At 41.9% G+C, this 26,168-nt stretch overlaps 1 protein-coding gene across 5 annotated transcripts; it reads left to right on the forward strand.

Annotated features, from left to right (window-relative positions):
• The first annotated feature begins 536 nt into the window (after window positions 1–536).
• UBXN2A (UBX domain protein 2A) lies at window positions 537–26,002 on the forward strand. Of its 5 annotated transcripts, XM_059842966.1 has the most exons (8): window positions 537–769; window positions 6,095–6,276; window positions 11,751–11,804; window positions 13,238–13,373; window positions 15,195–15,304; window positions 16,855–16,995; window positions 21,721–21,885; window positions 24,683–26,002. In XM_059842966.1, exons 3-8 carry the CDS (start codon window positions 11,764–11,766, stop codon window positions 24,969–24,971), a joined length of 882 nt encoding a protein of 293 aa, XP_059698949.1. In that variant the 5' UTR covers window positions 537–769; window positions 6,095–6,276; window positions 11,751–11,763; the 3' UTR covers window positions 24,972–26,002. The 5 variants fall into 5 exon arrangements, with proteins under 5 accessions (XP_059698949.1, XP_059698948.1, XP_059698950.1 ...); XM_059842965.1 differs by lacking the exons at window positions 537–769; window positions 6,095–6,276 and adding an exon at window positions 7,945–8,049; XM_059842967.1 differs by lacking the exons at window positions 537–769; window positions 6,095–6,276 and adding an exon at window positions 7,945–8,049 and having other exon boundaries at window positions 13,238–13,331.
• The last annotated feature ends 166 nt before the right edge of the window (window positions 26,003–26,168 follow it).

Raw genomic sequence — 26,168 nt, forward strand, 5'->3', positions numbered from 1 at the left:
GGAGGGAGGAGGGAGGGAGGGCGGACAGGCGGGGGCTCGGGCAGGGAGGGGAAGGGGAGGGAGAGGGGGGAAAGGGGGGAGGAGGGAGGAAGGAAGAAAAGCCCTCCGGGGAAGCCGCTCTGCCGGGCAGAGACGCAACCGGAGCCGTGCCGGCTCCTCCCGCCGCTGTCGCCGCCGCCTCTCGGGCTCAGCCCGGCTCTAACTGGCCGCCATTACTGTCCCTGCTCCCTTTCTCTGCTCGCTCCGCGCCGCCCCCGCCAGTCGCCGCCGGGGGGCGCTGCGGCCCCGGCGCGGCCGTTCTATCCCGGCGCCGCGCGCTCTATGGGCCCGGCCCGGCCCGGCTCGGCCCGGGGGAGGTGGCGGCGGCCGCGGGTCTCTGGGGAGCTGGTCCGGCCCGGCCCCGGCTCCGCGGCGGGCACCGAGCGCTCACACAGCCTCACGGCCCCACCGCGGCCTGGAGAGCCACCGGCCGGGCCTGGCCCGGCGTGACCCCGTGGGGCGGGGGAGCCGCCGCCGCCGCCTCCCCCTGAGGGTTGAGCCGAGGGCTGGGGAGTTCAAGGGCAGGGGGAGCGGCTGCCCGGGGCCGCGGGGCGCGAAGGCAGCGCCGGCGCCCGGGAAGGGGCTCAGCCACCCGTCCTGGGGGGCTGGAGCCGTCGGCTCTGCTCGGCCAGGGAGGCTCTTGCCAGGAGCTGACCGGACAGCTTGGGTGAACAGATCTCCCGAGGATCAATCTCCATAATTCCCTATGGAAAAGTCTTTTCACAGTCTGGTGAGCCTCATTTTTTAAGAAATCACCTTGCTATCCAGGCTATCGGGAGTGCGCCCTTGCTTCTCCCATCGCGCCAACCACCGGCACCGTCCCCTGTGTTTTGCCTCAACCTGCGTTTCACGTTCCTTGCTCTGTCTTTGGAAAGCTCATTTCTCCTCTGCGATCCCTCCTTATCGCAGATGTATGTCAGAGGGGCAAAGAATACAACGCATTACTGTACACCGGATGCCTAAATGCTTTTCAAATTACTCACAAATATAACCCTTCAGCCTCTTCACGAACCCAATCCCTTCTCACCGATGTATAATCATTCTCTCACCACTTGTTGCCCTATACAGAACTTATAACAGTACCTGCACATAAGCCCAGAAACCAAAAGCTTTGTGAAAGAAAGGTAGCTGAGGAACACAAGGATACAGCTGTAGGTGACAAAGTCTCAACCTTTTAATTTTCACACTGACTGGTTTGGCACTGCTGGGCCATTTCAGTGCTTTACTTCTTTAACCGAAAAGAACAGTATCAGGAAATTACTGAGCACGTGATTCTGACTGTTAGGCTCAAGCAAGCTTTCTCCAAGTATTTTTACTGTTTAAAGATTGAAAGTGCAATAATCTTTTAGTAAAGAATAATTTTAAAAACTATTATTCTGTTTTACCTGCATACTCCCATATCTTCCTCTTCAAGATTACAGTCTGTAAAAGTATGGTAGAACGCGTACTTAAAAATAGAAAATATGCAAGAACGACATCAGGCTTTATAATAAGAAAATCAGTTTTTTAAATATAAAAAAAAAATAGCTGTGAATAGCGGCAAATTTTTAGTTTTATGAAATACCCCAAAATACAGTGCATTTCAGAATGGGAACTGTAATGTCTCATCTGACATTCTGTATTTAGAGCTTGTAATCTATATTAGCAACAGTGCTTCATCTCCTGTCCCAGAATCTCTCCAGTGTCTTTCAAAAGTAGAGTAGTTCTGCTCCATGAGATTGGTTTTGGTAGGTTTTATAGCCTTTGTTTCTAAATTTATCTGTTCAAAGGTTATGAAAGGATGTAGTAATTTCAAACACTTGTAGGCTAAATGAGTATTTTAATTAAAAACCTACAAGGGGTTTTGTGAATGGTATTTGGAAATCACATCCTTTTAGCCTTCAAAAGAAGGAAACTGCAAGAGACTGCTCCTTACCAAACACCAAGAGATATGTTCAGTAACAGTATCACATCATATATATAATGATAAATAATGTACTTTAACATTTCTGTCCTGTAGTACTGATAGGCTGTGAAACTCAGATATGGTTTTCAAATTCTGTTGGTCTAGAAACAAACGTTGATCTCCAAGTTTTCATACTTGTCACAAAAATATCCCCATTTTGGGAAAACCAACAGATGAGTGGCCCAAAAAAGGGCCCAGGCTGCAGCAGTTACAGTGAATGTCATAACTCAGGATTGCAGTCATTGGCAGGGCTGTTTGGGGAAGCTTGCATAACATCTGCTTGCAACATGCCTGATTCAAACCAGCACTCTTCCTCTCATGAACACTGAAGACTTTTAAAAAGTAAAATAAATTTAGTCAATATGCAAGCAAACTGATTTTCCTGCGTGCCTGTCCAGATCTGCTTGAAATAACAGAAATTCCCCAATTCAAAAGCTATTTATTCAGATTTGCTAGATATTTATACCACAGTTGTGTCCTTTTTTTTTTTTTTTTTTTTTTGTCTGTGTGTTCTGATCTCATTCCTGTGAGCCATACCCAGTGAGCACTCTTTACGATGCCGGAGGGACTACTGTGGAGAGATTGATGTAGTTAAAAATCCCTGATCTCTGCTTTGAACATTTGTAGTGCTTCATTCTCATTATGTTAGCATGGTAGGAAACATGGAAAGACATGCTTCATTTTGGATGTTTACTCACTGTGTTGTTTTTCACAGATGGTTTTATTTACAGGTTTCTTAGTTGTCTTGTTCCTCTTAGAAGGTGTGGCTGGTTATTTTGACTGAAATAGCTTATGGCTTTATAGCTTCCATGTCAGCCTCATCACCATTTTTAGTACTGACAATATAAATAAATCAATCATAAGTTACAAGGTTTGCTTGGGTAGCTTTGATTGGATTTTTTTTTTAATGCAGAGAACATGTTAACATAGGATTAATATTATATATCACACATACTTAGAGATTTAAATGTGGTTTTACAATGAAAGATGAATTACTCTAGAAAGGGATTTAGAATAATTTCACTAATCCAATAATTTACTTGTTCCCATTTTTTCTATCTGTTGTTGGTTCAAGTGTCATATGAAGACAGAACAGCATTAGAAATCTATTTAGACTCCCTTCAGCACTCTATGTGCAGGAAATGCTCATGGGGGGAGAAAAAGTAAGAACTCTGAGTAGTGAGAGACAGTGAAAAAATTAGGGAGGGAAGGACTGAAGCCACATTCCACAATGTATTACATTAAAAAAAATTGTAGAGCTCATTCAGTTTCAAGATTTGTAGTTTGGTCTTACAGACCGATGTCTAAATGCTTCTACAAATAAATGCCATTGGGAAGGACCATATTTCAAATGGAACTAGTTTATAATGAATGCTGAAGCTTACAGCAGTATTCAATGTCCTTTTACCTCCAGTTGTTCAGAAAAGAGATTAAGGTATCTGAGAGATGTATTAAGAAGAAGCCACACCATCTGCCAAGGCAGGTACACCACTGGGAAATTGGAAAAATATGAAAAATTACTTGAACAAAAGAGTCCTTTTCCATTAAAAAAGAGCTGGGAAAGGAAGTCATATTGGGACATCATGATGTAAAAAGACGTTAAAAAATTACCCAGGATGGAAAACCTTGTTTGCTACGTGAATGATATTTAATGACACAAGAAATATTTGGAGATGGAAGATTTTGTTGTCACATGTCCCTATTTTACCAGGAAATCAGGAATTACAACAAAAGAAAAAGTCCTTCCTCCCTTATTCAGAACTTTTGCAAAGAGTTTCTTTCTAGTAAGGACCAGAGGGCTCTATTCAGTGAATTACCATTTGCTTCAATCATAGGCAATTTACCAGAGATTACTTTGCAATATCTCTGAATAGCAGTAACATTCCAAAGAATGGAAATCAAATCATCTTTTCAGGCCTCTATTTATAAGCTCATATGTGTGCCTCTCAATCATGCTGTCAACTCCTCCTGGTTTCAGTTGAATCTTGAAATAAAAAAAGATTCACAAGAGATCTTGCTTTTGTAAATGCACCCTAAGCCTTTTCCTGAGGGGCATATTAGGAAATTAGGATTGTGTGGTTACTCCTTTGAGAATTGTCCATTATGAAGATAGGCCCATGGGATATAAGTTCGGAAACTTCAAACAAGCAGTGTCCGGGAATCAGGATTGGTACTACCTTGATCTGGAACAGAGAACATGATGCAGTCACTCCACATTGCAGGCATTTTGCTATGTTATTATAGAAGGCTCATTATTTGAAGACCACTAATGTCATTTAAAAATGGATAAGAGTTATGATTTCATATTAAACACTTAATGTCCAGTGCCATTATCAGCACACCTATCTGAAGATTGTTTTCCACACTAGATAACATCAGTGTAACTTGAAGAGGGATCAGAAAGTAGGTTTCTTAGATAACATTAAAAGGGAGTGGTAAAACTTCCCTCCTAATATTTCAAAATTATCTTGCCATCACATCTGGCCATTAGCTTCCATAATATTTTTCCTGTTGAGCTAAGGTCACAGTAGATAGTTTTTCTAATAATAATAATTGTGTGAAACTCATAGGCTGATGATATTGCAGCCAGGCATCTGCAGGGTCTGTTTTTCACTATCATTCAGGCTGTAAATTACTTCCATCTTGGACAAAAGTGGCAAATCATCTCACTTTGGTGCTTATGATCATTAGTCATATGAAAGTAGCACTGCCAGCCTGTTACTATGCTGGGTGATGTATAGCTTTGTAGTAGAAACCAGACTCTGTCCTAAAATGCTCACAATAAAAATAGGCATTTATGAACACATGTGTAGATAAGCTTCAGCACCATACAAATGCATAATGGCTTGATTAGGATCACATGGCAAGTCCATCAAAAACATTATTGGTTCATAAATCTCTCTAGTCCTCACACACAATCTTAGGTTTCGAAGTGGTTTTTTTTTGTTACTGGTCCAAGAACAAGCTCATAAAATACACCACCATGTCATCATTGTAGTTTCACTTAAAAGTGTCTTTGAGAATTCACGATACATTATTTCCAAATGTTATCTGGTACAAACAGTTGCTCAAGCTGCCTTGAATTTTTCATGGGCTTATGCATTTCACACTAACTTTAAAATAGAAGCTATATTAAATTTTCTTGTGTATTTACAGTCCAAGAGTCCAGCGATGTGCAGATACTTCTTTCAATGCATGGGGATAATACCCTTGTCATGAATGCTGATTCACCCATGAAACAATGATGCTTTTCCAGTGCACAGCTGACTTCCTAGAAACATCGGTTCCTTAAGCTACTGCCCTCTGTGTGGCAGCCTAGAAGGTTTAACATTCCTTCAAGGATCACTCATCCTATGCAGAGGAACGTGCTGTTTTAGTCATTGGAATTGCCATTTACAGGATAACCAGATCCTGGTCTCCTATTTATTTTGCAGTCCCAGTTCCCTCACAGTGTGCTCCTACTCTGTGAGCACATACTTACAAAAGGCTTCAGGCAACAGCTCCTCTCTCAAGTTAAGGTCAATCAATACGGCTGATGTTTAATTATAGGTAGCTGACAGTGTCCTCTGGCATAGGCTAACCTTGTTAAATATAAGGTTTAAAAATATCCCTTCAAAATTAATTTTCTGCTTGTTTTTAGATGCCCTGTGTGTGCTGGTTCTTCTGTGACCTTGACAGGTCTGGCAGTGACAGCTAAAACCCTGCTTTACTTTGTCAACACTGAGATTCACTCCTACATTATAAAACAAGTCTGGGGGTTGTCACTATCTTCCACGCCACTGCTTCTGATCTCGTCTGACAAAGGGGCATGAGATGGTTGTATTCATCTCATGAATACCCTGTTAGAGGTTTTTCAGCAGACACAGTCTGGGCTGTTTGCTCCTATTCACCACACAGTAAGAAAAGGACCATTTGCTTCTGTTCATCTACTGTACTGCCAGAGAATAAGCTGTATTAAATGCACAGAGTCTAAAAGGATTTTAGTGATGTCTTGATCGTAACAACACTCTAAATTGAAAATTTCCAGCTTTAAAGAAAATATTTTTTTACGTTATCCAAGAGCTGCAGATCATTCTTCAGATTTTTGTTACTTCTATGCTTTGTCAACAGTTTGACTCCTATGGGAGGACAGCACTACTTAGAAGAGCTTTTAAGAAACCAAATTCACTAGGACGCTGATTCCTATTGTAGTAGGTCAGCATGTCTCCAGCTGTACTCTGATTTCCAGTAATAGACCTAATCTTCTAAATCAATAAGTGATTCCAGCCAGGACAACTGCACCATTACACCAGGTAAGTCCAACCTCACCTCCTTCTCTGCTTACCTTTGGGTCTGTCAAATTGTTGCTGAAAGGGCCCCTAGGAAAGGGTTAAGCATATTAATGAACTTGTGTGTTTAATGAAATGGAGATAGTGTACTTAAAATATTGAAAGAAAATTTAAAACAGTCCAGCACTGCAAAACAACTTTATGATGTTTTAGCTTAGGGTTTTGTAAATTCCATTATTTTTCTACAGTCATGATATCTGTAGTTTAAGTTCTAAATATATAAAAGCTGTTTAATAGAATCAGTAACACTTGTAACAAAGAAGTACCTTCTATTCTAAAATGTCAAAGTATTTTAAACATTAAACAAAACCAGGAGAATAGAATCTCTGCAGTCCGTGTTTTGAAATACAAGACTCCATGTATTTTAACCGAAACAAAAGGCAAATTTCTTACTATCTTCCCGGAAGAGTCATAAGCAGGAGCTCTAATTAGATCTCATCCAGTTAAAACTTAGCAATTAATCCAAACTGCCTTCAAAATGATCAGTGCATTGTGACGTGCATTATAAAGAGAAAGAAATTATAGCTGTCAAGTGTCAGATTTTACTTCTGTTACTCACCCATCACTGAACTTTGAGACTAAGCATCCTATTTTAATATTTCTGAACAATGTCATTTTAATTGTTGTGATTAAGGGATTGCAGAAACGTGTCCCACGTGAAGACGACACTCAATGAAGTATTACCTCTACTTTTAGAATTACCTTTGATCGCACTTGTAAATTCGCAGTGGATTTCCCATTAATTTGTGTGAATTAGATAGTTGTGGCTGTTCGGTTTAGGTTAATTCTTAATGTTTTACAGTGCATCGCTAATTATTGGGGGGGGGGGGGGGGAAACCCAACCCTTATTAAACAGCCCGCAGGTGCAAAGGACGCGTTCACTCTGCTCCGTGTGCGTTTCTAGGGGCTGGCAGCTTCTCCGCGGTGTTGGCCCTAGATACGTGCATAGCTCCTGGCACCACCACGGGACCTCCTCGTCCCGCAGAGAGCGGCTTCTCGGAGGCCCAACACAGCGCAGGGAACTCGGCTCAATCCTTCTTCCCTCCCCGAGGATCCCATCCCATTTTCCCGGCCGATTCACCCTCGGGAGCTCTGCTTCCCAGACAGCGCGCCGCTCTTTTGTCCTCGATGCGAGGCCTCGGCTGAGCTCCTTTCCACATATGTCAACACTGGCCCGTAATTAGCGCTCGCCGCACAATGAGCCATTGCCGCTCTGCAAAGGGCTCGGCGTGCGGCTGCTCCCGCCGGGGGCGCGGGGCCAGGCAGGTGCCCAAACACAGGCACCATTACCCACTCTTGTAGATGCCGCGGCTTGACAGACGGACACGCAGAGCATGTCCTTTGTTCCGCAGTCGGGACAGGGCTGCTTTCGCAGTCTCAGGCTGGGCAGAGATGTTTATCTCTGCTGTGCTGTGCCAGGTGCTGCCCGGGCACCGCCGCAGCGGCGCGAGGGTTCCAGCTCGTAAAGGCGGGCCGGGCCGCAAGCACCCCAGCCCTCGCCTCTCCCCGGAGAACAGACCAGGACAGGACAGTGCAGGGCAATCCCCGAGGAAGCCGCGTTTCCCCCAGCACAGCAGGTGCCGGTCCTTACGGACACCCCTTCGCTCCCCCCGCCATACCGGGGCGGAGCTCTGCCCGCCCCGCCCGGCACCGCCGCGCCTGCGCCGCTCAAGGCGGGACACCGAGGAGTTCCGCGGCGGGCGGTTGGTCCCGGGCTGGGCGCTGCGGGACGGGCGGGTGAGTTCTCTGCGGGGAAAGGCTGGGCAGGGGCAGAGCGTTCCGTAGAGCCAGCGCTCCCTCGGCTCCTGCCGGCGCTCGGACTTTGCCCGCGGCCGTCCCTGGGCGGGCGGGCTGAGCCTCCGCGCTGCCTCCGCCCTGCGGCTTCGCCCTGCTCCGAACCGGCCGCGTCCCGCAGCAGGAGCGACCCTCCGGGGGCCCGGCCTGGCCCCTCCCGGGGCTCCCTGGGCGTTCCGCCTCCGCGTCCGTACCGTGGGATTGCTTCATCGCCTAAAAATATCTTCGGGCGGGCTGGTTTGGCGCGGAGCGTATGCCCGGCCTGGCTCTCGGGGTGCGGGTGAGTTCAGGTGTCGCAGCCGCGGGGTTGTCCCAAAATAGGTTCTTTGACCTACTGTGCATGAGGCTAATCCGCACACAGAGCCGAGGTACTTGATTTATTTGCGGTTCTGAGCAGAAAGAACTGGGTGGAAAATCCACAAAGCCAGCACGACTATCAAAACTTCTCACTTTTTATGCGTGTCAGCACACATAGACTTTAATCATCACTGGCTACAAGTTTGCATAGTTCTCTTATTAGTGTTCTGTCTTTATTGGTTTACTTATTCCCTTCCTTCTCATGCTAAGTAGCCTGCGTGCTCGGTCTTTCTCTTCTTTTAGATAGGTGATTTTCTTGAGTTTGTGATCTGTGAGTTGCTTGTCATGATTTTGCCCTGCCAGAATTACCTTTTACCCACTTGGAAGTGAGTTCAGCACAGTTGCTGAGCTGGGTTTATTATTTTTTATCGTGGAAGTTCTGCCCGATGTACTTGTGGCCTGAAAATTGTGCATTCTTTGTGTCCACCATCAGTGGTATATCCTTCTTCCCAAGCTTTGTTTAGCCTCCTCCCCTTAGGTCTGAGATCGTTGAAGCATGTCAAGTGCTAAACCTTAACAAGGCAATTCTACAGAAAAGTAATTTATCTTTCTAACACCTGGACATCAAGGTTGGGGACAGGTTTCTTTCTGAGTGCACAGCTCCTTTAGCCATCTGGAGAGGAAGCGTGAATGCTGTGGTTTGTACCTGAGCACATCAGTCACGTTCAGGCCATTAGGTTTGGTGATCATCTCGCTATTAATTTGTGCTTGCCATTTCTCTGTAGTCTCCCATCTCTCTGTGGCACAGTACAGTGCAATTTTCAGCTGTAATTTCTGTGCTGTGCAGGGACAGACTGTGCTGTGCTGTGAGCAGCTCTCAACTGGAGAGTTTGTTCTGCCTAAGTTAGTAAGGGGCTAGCAGGCTTTCAGGGGAGGGGGCTGCATGTGCTTCTGTGGATATTTCTGCCCTTCAAAGCAAGGACAGCCTCACAGATTGCTTCTCTTGTGTTAAAATAACTGGAAGTGTGGGCTCAGAAATATTGACCATACAATTATTTGCCAGAAAAAATACGCCTATTGAGAGCTGCCTGTTTGGAAGGCCTGGCTGTGAAAGGCCGCTGCTAGGTCAGTGGCTCATCTTGGTGAAGCTGGAAATCCCTGGGGCTGTGTGGGAATGGCCAGGAGTATCCTAACCCCAATTAATAGATGTAGCTGTGGTGGGTTGATGGCATTTCCAGCTTCTTCCCATGTCTTAAATTTAGCTTCTGGAGGTGGTGGTTCAGTTCTGAGGTACTTTTTGCCACTGACGCAAAAATTACGTACCAAAATTCTTAACATTTCCAGCAGCAGCTAGGGATGTCTGTCAGAAGTTGGTGGGAGGAGGTGGTTTGTGCTGGCTGGGTTGACATGCTGAGCTAAAGTGCTTGCGGTGAATTCTGATGGCTGTGTTCTAACAGCTTTTGGCTATAATAAACATCAATATACTGTATAGGATGATTCTTCACCTTGAGAGATTAGCACAAACATTTCTTCTAAGTGTAATTGCTGTTGTACTTTAGAAGGAACAGCACCTTTCACAGCTGACCAGTTTTGAATACTATTCATGCACATTTGAGGCCAGCCTAATGTAGCCAAAGAGCTAATTTGAAGAGCTGCTTCATTGTGTCTGTTTCTTTTTAACAGCTCTGATGACAAGTCACAGAGGATCAACAAAAGCAGATGGCAGGAGGTGGCTCTTGTTGCTTTGAGGAGTAGCCTACTGGAGTGAAAGATTAGAAGATAAGCACATTAACACAAACCACAAAGAATTACTTTTGGCTAAACACAAAAAAAACCCCTACATGCCAGAGTGTTAAAACTGAATTTGAGAGAAGTTTGAAAAAATTATGCTTTTTAAGCATTCCAGTTTCACTCTACTCACTTGATACTGAGAGTTCTTTTTTTCCCCAAGTGCAGTGCAGAGTTCCAAGAGCAACAAACAGATATGCATATAACATCATCTTGTACCAGCATAGGCTTGCCTGATAGATGTAGGGCTCTGGCAGAACATTTGTGGGGGAAAAAAAGACTATACTTCATCTTGTGTGACATGTCAGAGGTGTGCAAAATATGTTTTGACTTAATGAGTAACAGCACCAGTTAAAGTTAAGGTTGACTGTTGTAGGATGTTTTTGGAGGTTTACATATTTTTCTACAGAATGTATCTCACATGGATTTTAACTTTCAAGTTGAAAGAATACCAGTAATCAAATACCAAGGAGTGTGAATTAGTACTGCATGTGGTGGGGTTTTTTGTGTTTTGTTTTGTTTTTTTTTATTTGTGCTGCAGTGGATGCTGTTTTCCCCTAAACTCCACATCTTGTTAAATTAGATCTGAAAATCACCTAAAATTCATATTAGTGGTGTTGTGCATACTGCTTTGTTCAGGAGTGTGATGGCTGTCACTGCTTAGTTTGATGCTCTGTAAAAGCCACGCATAATGTTATAACTTAGTCCTGAACCTGCCAGGAGCAGCCCATCATCTTTATAACCAGTGGTTGTCAGGGTTAACTCTCTGAACATAGTTGCAACTGAAAATTTCTGATTTCCTGTGGGTTTTTCCAATTTTAGAGTGATTTTATTTTTTAAGGGTATTTTTGGGCGTTTCTGGCTTTTAGTGACTTAATGTGACTTTCTTCAGAGCATTCAAAAGTTACTGTAATGAGATCAGTGTGGGATTCTTCATTTCTTTTGACTCAGCAGACTAATCCTGTATCATATTTAGTACTTACAAATCCAGGATTTTCATGCCAGCTGACAGTAGGCCAGAAATGATAATTCAGTTTCTGAGTTGCTGCAACCATGTCTTGAGGTAAGGTAGGAAGGGTAACCTGACACATCTTGCCCCTTTAAGTAATGCACAGTTAAGGTGAAGGTCACTCAAATGCCTGCAGTGGCAGTGCAGTTTTTCTGCAACCATCTCATAATGCTGTGTAAAATCGGGGAAGTTTAAACCATGTCACTCAGGAAAGGATTGTGATTTTTTTTCTCTCTCTTTACAGAAGTATTGGCAGGTATTTTCACATCACACTGTTATTATTGTGAAATGTATTTTGTACATTTATGAAAAAGTAACCTTGCTCCTGAACGTCTGGAACAGATGTGTGGTTCATGTGTCATTAAATTAGAAACTGCAGGAAAACAAAGAACCATCTGGAGACTTGGTGGGGGGCAAGGTTGAGGTTTCTGGTTATATGTATTATCAACACAGGAAAAAATATCAAGAGTGCTTCTGCTACAAAAGGAGGCAAAGTGTGATAATCATTTTGTTTTGTTTTGGTTTTAAAACATTTTCTTTTTGTAATTAGGGGAAGCACCAGAATGAAAGACATGGACAATATCAAAACTGTAAAGAAAGAATGGTAGGTGCCAGTTCTCCCCATTTTTTTGTCTTCCTTTCCCACTGCTGTTTGTGTGTCCTGTCATTACTTTTCAAACTTTGTTAAATTCTAAAATACAGTATTTTTACTGTATTCATCTGTTCCACATATACTGAAAGTTTAAAAAAAATCCTGTTGTTCTGCTGAAAGATTTTTCATATACCTGAAATGTTTCCTAGATGCAAGAAGCTGTGTAAATATTTTAATTTAAAATAACAAGGCAGCCTTTCAAATTGCTAACTCACTGTGCAGCTCTACATCTGATGTGGAGGTGTTTGCTTTTCCAGTTCTGTTTCTGAGGTAAAGCATAGTGAATACCTACATTAATGCTGCAAGTTTCTTTTGTTCTATTAGAAAACTAAAATGTGGGCAGCATACTTTTGAAATTTCTTCTTTAAAGTTATTGAGGTTTTCTTTTGTTTAAGATGTTAATCTCCAGGGATTCTTAGTGTTGCATAGGTGCATTGCAAACAATTCAATTTTATGCAAATATATCTAATTAGCATTCCAGTAAGTATTGCTGCTCTTGAATTCAATGCAGAGGTTTATGTAAAACGGGATAATTTTTCAAGAGCTGGGATTTTTATTTTCTGAATTGCTTAAAATAGAGTTTTCTGAATCTCCCTTAGGAGTAACTCCTGCAATGTTTACGAAAGACTGCATAATCTTCTTACTGTGCAAAGAACCTATACTGAGATAATCATTCTGTTGCATATTTCTGCATTTTGATTGGTGAAAATCTAACAAACAGCTGTCACATATACAGTGTTCTATAAAAAGATGTGGTTGATGCATCTTTTTTAATATCCTGGCAGTCTCCACAGTGTTGAATGCTTCCATTGTATTTCTTGTATGCTTCAGTGGTGTTGAGTTACTTGAGTTTCCCTAATGCACATTCCAAAACAGTGATGGTGGTTCTGGGATGGTGCTAGGAATGGGGAAGTTCAAGTTGGTGTTGATGAGTAAATCCTAGGGGAATTTTCTTGTCTATTTTAAAACTTATGGCAAAGGAACCATATCGCAGAATTGCTTTAAGGAAAGCCTTTCATTGGTGTGAAGCTAGGTGTATGATGGTTAGAAGTATGAATAATTTAACTTGCATTCCTGGCTCTGATACCAAGTTTAGAAGCTTTGCATAGATTAGTTCATCTTTTTTGATGATGTTCTTTAGCTTGTGCTTTTGAAGTGCAAATTGCAGCAGTTAGAGATTGGTAAGAAGTTTATAGAAAAGGCACAATGCAAAGTTGACCTAATGTTTTATACTCAGTAAACTGAGTAAGCTGGTTGCAGGGGATTGTGCCTTCTGTACTTCTTGGTACTGAGATTCTGAGGTACCTACTTGTTTTCTAATGTACCTACGTGTCTTCTAATACGTCCTCTGAGGAGTCATTTTTGCTTCTGTCTTTGTTCTGCAGGGTGTGTAAATCAGGAACTGATGATCAGATTTTGAATGGTACAGAACAAAACTGTGACTACTTTGTAGATAACCTTTTTGAAGAAGCTCAGAAGGTTGGTGCTATGTGTATGCCCCCAACTACAGTCAAGAACCAGGTAGGCAGTGAAGAAAAAAAACAGTCATGTTTGTTATAACAGCACTCCAGGAGTATTCTGGAGAACAGATACTGGAAGTCCAGCAGTCTGTTCCAGTCCATCAGAAAAAAAATGCACACAGAATTCAGAAAGCTGTAGGAACAGCCTCCCGTCTCCCAGTCAGCCAGGCCTTTGCTGCTGGGCTTTTGGCTCTCACTGCTTTATAGTTGGTTTAGAGTCTATTCTAGAACTGATGCTGGCGTTGGCTAATACACTTCTGCTTTATTAGGAAGGAGAATGAGGTGAACAGGAGTTCAAGGAATGACAAGTACTGTTACATAAGAAGTTATTTAAGGAGCTGCAGCCTTTTATGCAGAGGCATAGCCCAAATATTTTTCATTTGGTCTTATTCATATAATTATGGTTGTAGTGGGATGTTCAGTGTGGGTTTGTATCTCAGTGATTCTGTCCTTTTCGTGTTTTTCTCTTACTCATCGGTGACTGGTAAGAGGAGGGAGAAAAGGCCATGTGGAACAAAGATGACAAGAAGAAATTTGGGGTGGGCATTGCTAGAAATTATGTTCATAGAGCCTTAATTGACCCTGGAAGAAATGAAATGTCAGGAGCGATATCTTAAATTGCAGTCCTGAAATAGTGTTCCATGGCATTAGTTGTGTCAGTGCTTAAATGGGAAGTTGGTGTGGAATAATTAGTCCATGTTAAATTTGCATTCTGGCTGACTGTAGAGGAGCCTTCCCAAAATTAGAACTCTTTCCATATGCATTGGTGCCATGAGACACAAGAGTTTTTGATGGAATCCAATCTTGCTGAGTGCTGTCTACTTCTTTTTGACAGATCACCCAATGGAAAGACAAGGAATTCTATTCAGCAGTTTGCACATGCTGTTTATTTATGTAGCAATCACCTAACAAGTCAAACTGGGGAAAAAAACCCCCAAACCAGCAAACTTGTCAGGTGCTATCAATCCTTATTCAAACTAATTTTCAGCTGTGGTGAATTCTGCGTTTGTGGCCTCATCTGTGGCTGAGTATCTGCCAAGACAATGTTATTGCAGGGATCAGACCTCGATAACCAAATGTTTCTTTAAATGGCATGGTGCATTGATATGAAAATACAATCTCAAATATCCATCTTACAGTTGGAGGGATTTCAGTTAACATTGCAATGGCTACAAGTTGGAGTAGCGGATGATTTCTGGCAGAGTTAAGGAATTACTGAGAATTTATTTTTTCATTCCCCTAACCACCAAGGTTTTGAATACCCAGGAATTCCAGGGTAACATAAGTATATGACTACCTGAAAGTAAATTTGTAAATTTTCTGATACTTGCTTCATTTCCTGACTGAAAGGCTTCTGCATGCATCGTCTCAATGCCTTTTCTTTGAGAAAATCCTCCTGAATGATTGGAACAAGGCTTTACCCTAATAAATCCCCAGCTGGACTATTCTGGCACTTGGTGTTCCAACACCAGGCATGTATGCTCTCAAATTAGCTCTTGAAGAGTTGCAGCTGGCTGGGATAGTCCAGCTTTTTTTTTTTTTTTTTTTCTTCTCTGCTGAATTGAAGGAGTGTTCTTGATCTAGGAAGCCAAAATGATTGGGGGAAGGTTTGTTTATAACCCCGATTGACACAAGATACTTAGAAATGTCACTTACCCCTTGCAGTTGCTGTGCCTGTTGGCATGGGGCCAAGGCAGATTACAGTGAGCCTGCTCTTAGTATTTTTAGTCCATGAAGTGGATGATTTATAATCACAGGGTATGTGTGTATACCAAGCTTCTTTTTTCTCGGTGTTATAATGAGAATTGTTCTTACTCTGTAGGTTGATGTAATCATTAAACTTTGGAAAAATGGGTTTACGGTAAATGACGGCGAACTTCGGAGCTACACTGATGTTGCAAACCAGCAGTTCTTGGACTCCATTAAAAAAGGGTAAGTGAGTTTTGTGTTCCTAACCAGCCTGAGTTAATGTGCTTTGGGCAGCACTTAGCTTATGCTCTAAATTTTTTACATGGCTTTGCTGCACTGCAGTGTCCCTGTAGGAGCACAGGCCCTGCCAGTCTCGTTCCTGCAGTGCTAATGGCTGTTGGAACATCAACAGGTTTAACACAGCTCTCAGTGGCAGTAGTTGTACAGTTGCTGATGAATAGATAAAAGTCAGTGTTGGCAGGGGGCACAGCAGGTGCACAATGAAATAAAGAATAAATCAGTGCCCAATAAGAGCTACTGATCAAATGGTATTTTGACTAATGAAGTCAGTGCACAAGGGGTTGAGCATTTCTGGTTTTATGGTCTTTGTTTTCTTTTTCTTGATGAAAAGCCTTAAATGGACACAGATGTTCTATGTAATCAAGCAACTCTGATCAGTCTTAAATTTCTGACATTTTTCCAAGCACAAACTTGCTGTTGTGTATATATAACAATCTTACATAAATTCCTGTGTTAATAGCCATCTTACATTTTTCCCTATATTAAAAGTTTACATGCTGTCCTGATTTCTGCTACTGTAAAGGAGTTTGACCATACTAACCAGTGTTATTTTGAGCCTTTAATTTGTAGTCTGTTCCTCACCCTGTACAAATGGAGAGAATATAATTTTATGGATAATGTAATTTAATACCGCTTTATCAAGCATGTGAAATTACGAAGTCATTATATTTTTCTTTTCCATATTTTGCTAGGCCACCAAAAATACTATTTTTACTCTATTTCTCCTGTGTGTCTGTCACCTGTGTTAGTTGTAATAGCAATTACTGCACTGTTTAAAGCCCTTTGTGCGTTCACCAAAAGTTTGCCACTTTTTGTTCCACTGTTTGCCTGTGAAGATGCTAATTATGAGATAGTTTCTGAATAATTGTTGATGGTGGAGAAGCATTTAGTACAGCCCCTGTGCCAGCTGAGCCCCACCACCCAAAATTGAACTGTCTGCCTCAGAGCTCAGAGACAAAGGCATTATTGTATTCTGGTTCGTGCAATTAAAGCATTAGTAAGGTGATGTTACTGCACTAAAGAGTGGAGCTGTTAGTGATGATATAATTTTTAGAAGCTGAGATCTGTGTTTGTCATTAAATACATTGTGTCCAAACTCAGTTCTTCCTCTTTAAAATCCTTTTTCTTTTTTTTTTTCCTATGGAGATAAAATAATTTGACCCTTTGCAGCAGTGTATGGCAACACTAGACTTCCTACACATTATGTGTTTAGAGTGGTAATTGCTGAGTAAATTTGAGCATCATTCAACAACTTGCATCATAGGGGATTTTTTTTATGGTATACTTTCTGGTTAATTTGTTGTTCAGGAACTTGAAATTATTTGTATGCTATGTGCTTAACCTAACTCTTAGTAAATACTTGTGAAGTTGTTTTTTAAAAGCATCATCCTTGAAGGGCCAAATGTTGAACAGGTATTAATCATTGGTCTATTTTGTGTACTGAAAACAGTATAGTACTTTTTTTTTTTGACCTTTTGTTTTTTTTTCTTAAGGGAACTGCCTTTTGAGCTGCAAAAAGTTTTTGATAAGGAGGAGGTAGAAGTGAAAGTGGAAGATAAAAAGGATAAGGTATATTTGTCATCGAAAAAGCCAATGTTTCATCCCTTTTCTGGACATGGTTACAGATTAGGAAGGTGAGTAGGCTGATGTGATCTGTGATTGAGTAGCTGAAGGAAACCATGGTGATTATGGTGAAGGATCAAAATTCAGGTTGCAAGCAATCTCTGGAGTTTTCTAGTCTAAGCTCCTGCTCAAAGCGGGGTCATTTGTGGAGACAGATGAGGTTACCTAGGCTTTTATCCAGTTAGATCTTGAAATCCCATAAGAGCAGAGGCTGTGCAGTGGCTGTGCAGCCTTGAGTGCTGGACTGTCCTCATGGGAAAGATTTTCCTTATATCTCATCTGAATGCCTCTCATTGGAATTTCTGTCCACCATAATGAGCATCACCTCCTCCTGCAGACCCTGGCATGCTGCTTTTATGTGCCCCACAATCATCACCATCTCTTCCACAGGGTGAGCAAGCTGCTCTCCTCCAGCATCTGCTGACAGTGTGAGTGCTCCATCCTGCAGGCATCTTGGTGTCTCTCCGTGAAGCTTGGGGCATAATTGGCTCCCACCATCCACTGGACATGTTGCTGTGTTGATACAGCCAAGAAGCTCTTAGCTTTCTTTGTTCAAGGTCTCAATATTGGCAGAATTGTTTCCAGCTGAAATGCTGTCACACTTCTATTCCGTGATTTTAGAGAAAATAATCTCTTTTTTAGTTGTATTAGCAATAATTTGAGAAGAGGGGGGAGTGTGACAATCCCGTAAAGAGAAATGAAGAAGTAAGAGGTTATTTTGCATTCTCTTAAAATTGTTCAGTAATTATTCATGCATGTATTGCAGTAAGGCATTTTAGCATTCTACAGTGATCAGTGTCTTTTTTTGTAGTTGGAGTGTGTCAGCTGCTCATGCCAGTGCTGAAACTGGACTTGATTTATAACCAAACAACTATTGTATTTTGGAAGGCTGTTTTAGGGCAGCACACCAGGAGATAATTTATTCGATCCCTGTGACTTCTGCTTACTCCAGCCACATTATCTGCTTGACATATCCCTGTCATGCAGGGTTTGTGTGCCTGTAGAAGCTGGCTTTGGCCTAGGGACCAGGACATGTTCAGTGATCAGGTGGCACTGCTGAGTGACCTGCAGGCTGGAGTTCCTAAGCTGTGATGCAGCCTTAGGTGAACAGCTTGTTTCAATTAAGTGGGAAGGGTTTGGCTGCTATGGCCCAGAGCTTGTGCTAGGGGAAAGCCTGGCCTGGGCAGGAACAGCTGAGGCAGGGGAAGATGATAATGTGCAGAGCAAAAGACTGATAAAGGTAAAGGGTGAGTGGTTCCAGGCTGACTCAGAGATGCAAGTATCTGTTTTATGAGTTTCATCTGTTTCTGTTCTACAGACCATTGAGTAGATACAATGGGGAAAACCTTCTCTTGAGAGATAGGTGAGATGCTGCAAGAGTTTTTTTTTGGTGGCATGGAAATCCTGAGCAACTTAACCTTGAAATCCTAGAACCTAACCTTGTTATATCTACAAGTAGAGCTGTTCATAAAAAAACCCAAAAAGATCTTCAGCGTGCTGGGTTTCTGCTGCTAACCAGTGCTAAATGCTAGGTTGTTCAGTCACTTCTTGTGCTCTGCCATGCCTACAGCAAGTAATGATCTTGTTTCCCAGTAGGCAAGTTAGGTTTCAGAAACATGCTGATCTGTGAATTTCGGTTCACTGGTCTTGTACACTGAGACATTCTACAGCTTGCTCAGCATTTTTTATTTTTTTCTTACTCTTCCTTGTCTATTCTGTGCTGTGCTATCAAAGCCTTTTCCTTAAAGACAAGTAAATATTAGTGCTGATGTTGGAACCATGAGCCATAAGTGCTCCTACTCCATAAAGCAGTGCTCACTTTCTGCTGTTAATAAATGTACGTTGCATGAATACACCACACTTGGAGCAGAAAAGCTTTGTGGGGCAGCAACAGAGCTGGCTGAAACCTGGAACAAGTTTTAAGCTATAGAACTCCTTTTCTACAGTTACATTTGTGTGATTAGTTAGAAATGAGAGAGACTGAAATGACTGAAGAGTTTACTTTAGCTAATGGCCTAGCTAAACCTCTGCTTAGCAAATAAACTTATAAAATTAATCTTGTATATTTTGTCAAGTGTTTCCAGGTGGAGGGATTTTTGTAATGGATGAACCATTTTGAATTGGCCTATTGACTAGTTCTCAAAACCTTTGTTGGAGGATCTGGAAATAACATATATGTTGATATAGCTCAGACAAGCTTGATCCTCTGCCTTTTGTTCTACAGAAGAAATAAGTAAGACAAATCAAAATTTTTCAATGTGCCTTATGAACCTGTGTTATTAATGGGTATACTGTGTTTTATCTATTGCTGTCCAGCTGAATTTCATAGTTTGGGATTATGACTAGATTTGCAACCCCACTTTTCTATTGAGCTAATCTATGCATCTTTGAGACAGCCTCAGAAACATGTTCATTAAACTATTGACTGAAATCCCTTGTAGCAAAGCAAGCTTGCTCTGTAACCTCATTAGGCTAAAGCATTGTGTGTCAAGCTGCCTAACCATCAGTCAGGGTAAGGCATGGTACCTAACTGCTGGGCTTTTCCTTGTCAGAAAGTTGACAGGATGCTCTTAGGTCTCTTCAATCTCTAGTTTACATCTTCTGTTGAGAATCTTAAAAAAGGAATAAGCCTTAAAAGGAGTTATAATGCTTCAATCTCAGGCTAATAAGACTTAGATTCTTGGGTTTTGGCTTTAGTCAAAGCTCCCACCACTAGATGGCTTTATCTGTCAGTTCTGCAAGAGAAAAGTTTTTACATATAGAAGTGCTTTAAATCTTGATGAATACAGATGCTCTAACTTTCTCTTAAAGCTTCACTTAATGTGCTGGCTTCAGTCTCACACACACTTGCTATCAAAAGAATCACCTCCAGTGCCTGCTGCATGTGGAGATGTGACTGGGAAGGAGGTTGGTTTGGGAATGACACCAAAATCTGTGTCCTTCAAGGCAGTTGTCTGAGCTACAGCTGTGTCCGGTGTAGCCCAGCCCAGCCTGAGCCAGACACCTCTGCAGCCTCTGCTGTCCTGGAGTCAGCTCACTCACAGGAGTTCTGCAGTGTCTGAACCAGCAACAGGAGGCAGCAAGAGCTGGGCATTGCTGGACTGAAGTATGACTTGAAATTTAATTTATTTTTTTTCTCTGCTTGCAAAACTGTTTAATCTTATCTTGCTGATACTCAAGCTTTTATTCCTGATCTGGAGGGTAATTAAGTTTTATTTTGTATTGAGATCAAGCATGAACAGAAGCTGTTTGTGAGGCAGGTGGGTGCTAGTACATCACCTGTACTAATAATGCCAGAATATTTTACAGATGTGCCTCTTGGAATTTGTTGGTGCCAAGTCCTTGTGCCCCAGCTGATTTCTGTGTAATGCAAAGCAGTTCTGTACCTTTTACCTGTCTCCAGTCACAGTGAACATCTCCTATTGCTCACTTGAAAATGGGATATCTTGATTCTCATTCTTTTTCCTGAGTTTCTGTGGAAGATACAAAAAAGTGCCTCTGCTGGCTCATAACCTAGAAGTTAGGGCAGCACTTAAATGGGCAATAAAAGTTATTGAAATAGCTCTGACTGAACTTGCACTTAAGACTCCAGCTTTATTAGCCCGAACATATTAAGTCTTTAGCTAATAATAAATTAGCTTTGACTTTTCTGCTTTATGAATAAACTAATACAGGTACAAGAACATAAGAACGGGGTTTGTCTGCAGAGCAGGTGTGCAGCATAGTTGTGACTGTTACTCTGGACTTCAGTTACCCATTTTTCTCTCAAGAAGCTGTAACTCACCAGTTCTCTGTGCAAAGAGAGCTTTTCTGCAAACTTCCATGTAGTGTTCATGTAGTCTGTGACCACAGCTGAGCTCAGAGAAGTGGTAACTCCTTAAATCACTGCTATTGTTCTGCAGTAAACATCTGGTTATACTCACGGGAGCTGAGACTGTGCCCATTGGATCAGGCCCAGTGAGGATTTAAACTGTACATGCTGAACAAGCTTAGTCATGAAAGAAGCACTAAGCTCTAGGCATTTCTTCAGCATAACATTTCTTGCCAGCAATTTTTTTGTTTGTATTTTAAGACTATGCACTTGGACTGAGGTTGATGTATTCTATTAAGTCATTTTATGAATCTTTGCCCCTGTGGTTTGGTCAGCTGTGGAAAATGCCTTAGGAAAAAAATCCGACTGCTGTGTGCATCAGTCTGGATTTTTCACATTAAGTCAATTTTTCTGATAGATGAGTAATTCTTCTAAGCTGAGATAGATGATGCTGGAGTCTAAATCAAGGCTAACAACATTCAGTTAAATTGAATTACTGTAATCACATTACGCTGAAAATTAACTTTGAGTATGCAAATTCAATACTCAACCCCCTTAAAGTTTCACCTGTGTGATTAGAGTACAAAAATGCATGAAGAATCTCCAGACAGTTTTGTCTCTTGTATATTCATATTTAATCCTCTGATATTTAAAGCTCCTTTCCATCTTATAAAAATGTTAAACACAAGCAAACTGAAATTCTTTAGCATGTTTTAGTCTGTAAGTGAAAATAATGGCATACCTGTAGGAAAAATAAGAAAGAAAAAAGCTGATATTTATGTTAATGTTCCTATATTTGTTAAAATAAAAAGTCATCAGCACACTCTGCTGTGGGGCAGAAAGCTCCAGGAACAGAGGTCTGGGGGGAAGTTTGAGCTTGCATGTGAATACAGAAGCCATAACTCCATGTGACTTTGCTTTTCAGTGCTACTCCAAAGATAATCTCTAAAGTGAGAGATGATCATCCAGGGCCTGATCACAAAAGACACCTGCCTTTAGTACCCTTGAATGATTTGGAGCCTATCACCAGTGTCCAGATCTGGTTAGCTGATGGGGAAAGGATAATTCAGAAATTCAATGTTTCTCACAGGTAGGATTTATTTAACCACTGTCATATATGTTTGCATCTGAACTTTGTCTTAATGCCTGTATGTTTAAATCTTTAATTTTATGACTAATCTACCTCCTCAGTTTACTTAGCATTGGACTGCTCTTCAGCTGGATTTAGAAAACCTTTGAAAATTTGAGAAACCTTTCAGCTGACAAGAGAGCATAAGAGAAATGTGAACTGTTAAAAGTCAGCTCATAACTGAGTGTAATGGAAAATCTGAGGAAACTGTAGGAGTTCTTTGTAGGTTAGTGAAAGTTAAGGTGTACATGTTGCTCATTACTAGGAGAAATAGCTTTTAACATGATAGATCTCTCACAAAACAACTGCATCTGGAGCAAATGGCTTATTGAAAAGCCTGCTGCTCGTTGGGCATAGGCAGCACCACTTGTGAGAGCTGGAGAAAGGCACTTAGAGTTAAGCCAGAGAGACCTCTGGGGAGGGCTGGAGTGGGTGCACTGGGCAGGGAGGTTCATCCCCTGCATGTCAATATGGACAGAATAGAATGCACACAGTGTGTTTAATTCTTAATTAATAAAATTTCTGGTTCCTAAAGAGGCTTAGAAAATGAGGATAATGTCAGGAGGTGTCAGCACAGCACATGTATGCAGGAGCTTTGAGAAAGTGGGATTAACACCTTACCATTAAATTGTAGAGCTACTGTCTTTAGAGACCTTTCTCAAGTCTGAATTTAAGAAATTACTGTCATGTCATATGGAAAGGATGTGTTGCCTGTGCTTCTTTGTGAAGCAGTTTGAAGGTATCACAGATTTAATACAACCCAGGCTGCTGTCAAGATAAACTCTGTGTGTCTGTGGCTGGTCAGAAGGAAAGCTCAGCTGTTGAAGGTTAATGACTGTAGTGTTGTCTTTGACTTGTACTAATTTATTACTATTAGTGGCCTGATATACGAACTGAAACACTGTTGTGATGTAGTGCTGAAGGGTAAATTGCTATTTTAATTATCAATACTTCATTGAAGGGCTTCATATCTCAATTATTCCAGGTCCCACACACTTAAGTATATTTAGAAGCTTTTTGTCTTCATAGTAAATCAGTTTTTGAACAGCTGCTAAGTGCTTTTGAGAGGAAAAAAAACATCTGAGATAAGCAGAAAAACAGTTTTACTGGTGTAATGCTCTTTTTGAGGCACTGTGCAATAAATATTCTATCATAACATAGCCTCTCACCACAAGAGCAGCATGTTTGTGCTGTACACTGTACTTGTGTATAACCTGATAAGAACCAGAGGGAAATCCTTTTAGAGCAATATCCTTGAGAGTGGTGATTGCATACACAGCACTCCTTTCAGTGCACAAGACAGCTATTTGTTAACTAAGCTATAGATTAGTAGCATGTAACACATATGTAGCATATTACCCAGTGTCTGGGTAAATTGATGACTTTTAGCTTTTTGCAGTTAGATTGTGTAGGTGCCACAGTAACTACTGGCTTAGATGTGGGTTGATTGCTGGTGAAAGATGGGAGCAGAAGCATTGTAGGGTTGCAGTGTGGGAAACTGAGACATGAGAGTGCAGCAACTAGGAGAGCAGAGCTGTAGGAACAGCTCAGAGAGCTGTGTCCTGGATTGAGTTGTGTCCCCTCTTCAACACTTACTATGTTAGTGTGACCCTGGAGCATCAGGTGTGGAGCCTGGCAAGGAACTTGTTCACCCAGAAGCAGAGAGCTGGTGACTAATTGCCTGAGTTGCTCTTGGAACCCAATAAAATTTGGTGTAATGCATGTAGACGCCTGTAAATGTCCAAACAAAAAATTGAGTCCTGATTGAGGTTGTTCAGGTTCTTGAGTTACAAGACCAAGCAGTGTCTCTGTGTTGAGGTCTGCGTGCACAGGAATCAGTTTTTGCTTTGCTGGCTGTGTCTGTCCTGGTGAGTGTGGTTAAGGCCTGGAAACTCTTGGGCATCTGCTGAACTGTTAGGATGGCATTGCCCCAGGCCAGCCAGCACTTCCTCAGTTAATACCTAACCATCCATGGTTCAGCTGTTAGCTCAGGTCCTGGACCATTCCCAGGAGACAGTGAACCTCATGGGAGACTCTGTGCACGGGGGAGTGGAAGGATGAATTTAGGAATGTGCCAGCAGCCAGTCTGCCAGTTGGCCTTAGGACCAGAGAATGGACATTGACACTATGTTAATTTTATTCATATAGATGTATTTTTTCATCTTCATTTTTTAATTAGTTGATCCTGATTCTTCCACAGCAAAGCTTCTGTCTTGCTCAGTTGTTGCAAGGCTCTTCACAGGCAGATTGAGTCTGTAGTGAATTTACCATGCCCCTGCTTTGGGAGGATGGGACCATACTTAGACCTAGTCAATGTATCAGCTGTCCAAATAGTTTTTGCAAAGACTTTTTCTTAATTTTTATTATGGTTCTGCTACATGAACCACGCACTGGAGGCTTCTTTATTCTAGCTCTTGGCTACAGAACCCTCAGTTCAGAGCTCCACCAGCTGGTTAGGAAATGGTAGGTTTGTGTAACTGCCACCTGAGCCACAATGGTGCATTTGAGTGCTCAGAATGAGATACTCATGCTTGTCCCCCTGGGACTACTCAGAGCATGCAGACCTTGGTCCTTGCCTCCCAAGTGGATCAGGCATTTCAGGATACCACTTCATCTGTCTTGCTCCAGTTCTGTGCTGTCAGGCATTCCATGCCGTGGTGTTTCATTCCTGTCCCATGGTGGCTGTGTGTGTTACACACGTGTGTGGGGATTGCAGTGCCAAAACTCTAATGCTGAGTTTTTATTTCTCTCTTCTCAGAATCAGCCATGTCAGAGACTTCATAACAAAGTATCAAGGGTCTGAGGGAAGTGTTCCCTTCACACTGACCACCTCCCTGCCTTTTCGAGAGCTGCAGGACGAGACACTCACGCTTGAGGAAGCAAAGTTGCAAAACGCCGTTGTTGTTCAGAGACTTCGGAAAACAACTGAACCTTTCAGACTCTTGGTGATAAAAGCACCTGACAATGACTACAAAAGTGCTGCTACACCTAATGGACAACTCAAGAATGAGCCAAAAAATGCTATCAATAGTACAAGATCAAATTAGCTTTGTAACTGACCAAAAATTATCTGCAGGGTGAACTAGGCAAAACCAAAAATGTAACCAGCAATATGTGGATGCCCTCACATCCTCATGCACTGTGCTCTTAGGGAGCAGAATGGGTGCTGTGCTGTCATCTGCTATAATAGAGGTATTTTCAGCTAAATTGGGTAGTCAGAGCCTGGCTGTATAACGTAGCAGAGCTAACTGTACAGCAGATCATCCTTAGAATTTCCTTAGGTAAAAAGCTTCTTAGTATTTAAATAAGTGGGTCTAGGTGGAACAGTTCTCTGAGACTTAACTACTGATAGCACCTTTTAAGGAAAAATAGTATTTATTTTTGCACTTTGGACTAAAGTGAAACTTTACATTGTAGTGTAAACTGCTGCAGTTTGCGTTCTTCTCACAGTAACTCTTTGACATCCAATACTGCAAGCAAGCTCACATTTGAACTCTACCTTGAAAATCTTCAGGATGTAATTTGTGTCACAAGATCTGCAGTGTAATAATGTTCTATCAAGTCTTCACATGGTGGTAGGTGCATGTGTGAGAAGATACAAACAAGGTAGTTTGGTGCATACTGCATATGAAGTGCCTCAAAGAAAGCTCTGAAGGAATTGTTCTTATCAATGGTTGAAGTGGTTTCTGCTTCTTTTGGGCTACTACGGGTGTCTTGCAGGTCAGGTCATGTTAAACTACCTAGCTCATTCGCATAGGGACCCACTTGTAGCTTTGTCACTCAGAAACTTCAGCTTTTTTGGCTATTACCAAGGAGGAGTAGTAGTTGAGAGGGACACAGTTGTTTTTGTACTGTTTATTTGCCTCTGTCCTGAACTGCCCAGATGATGGAGACCCTAGTTGAATGTGGTCAAGTTTCAAAGCTGTTGAAAATCCTTACTTGAAAACTGACATTTTTCTCTCCACTTTGCCCCATTTCCATCCAAATCTTTTATTTTGCTGTTCATGTACTTGAGGCATAAAGTTTGTAGCCAACTATTCTGTGTTTTGCTGAAAGAGAAAACAACAGAAAGACTTAATATTTTGTACTGTGTTTACTAAGCCTGTGGGTTTGTGAATGGAACTAAAATCTCCAGGTAAGACATATCCCAGGATCTTCAGCGAGTCCTGACTCCTCTGTGCTACCTCTGCCAAAGGATGGTTGTTGGGGTTGTACTTCTTTTGTGTGGTTAAGTGAAAGTTGAG

The sequence above is a fragment of the Haemorhous mexicanus genome, chromosome 3 (assembly GCF_027477595.1).
Source record: "Haemorhous mexicanus isolate bHaeMex1 chromosome 3, bHaeMex1.pri, whole genome shotgun sequence".
NCBI classification, from domain to species: domain Eukaryota; kingdom Metazoa; phylum Chordata; class Aves; order Passeriformes; family Fringillidae; genus Haemorhous; species Haemorhous mexicanus.

What these genes read in the sequence shown, in the direction of transcription:
- UBXN2A (XM_059842966.1), top strand. Translation starts at nt 11,764, where the DNA reads ATGAAAGACATGGACAATATCAAAACTGTAAAGAAAGAATG. An exon ending in AAAACTGTAAAGAAAGAATG is followed by an intron (nt 11,805 to 13,237) that starts GTAGGTGCCAGT and finishes TTTGTTCTGCAG; the next exon opens with GGTGTGTAAATCAGGAACTG. An exon ending in CAACTACAGTCAAGAACCAG is followed by an intron (nt 13,374 to 15,194) that starts GTAGGCAGTGAA and finishes CTTACTCTGTAG; the next exon opens with GTTGATGTAATCATTAAACT.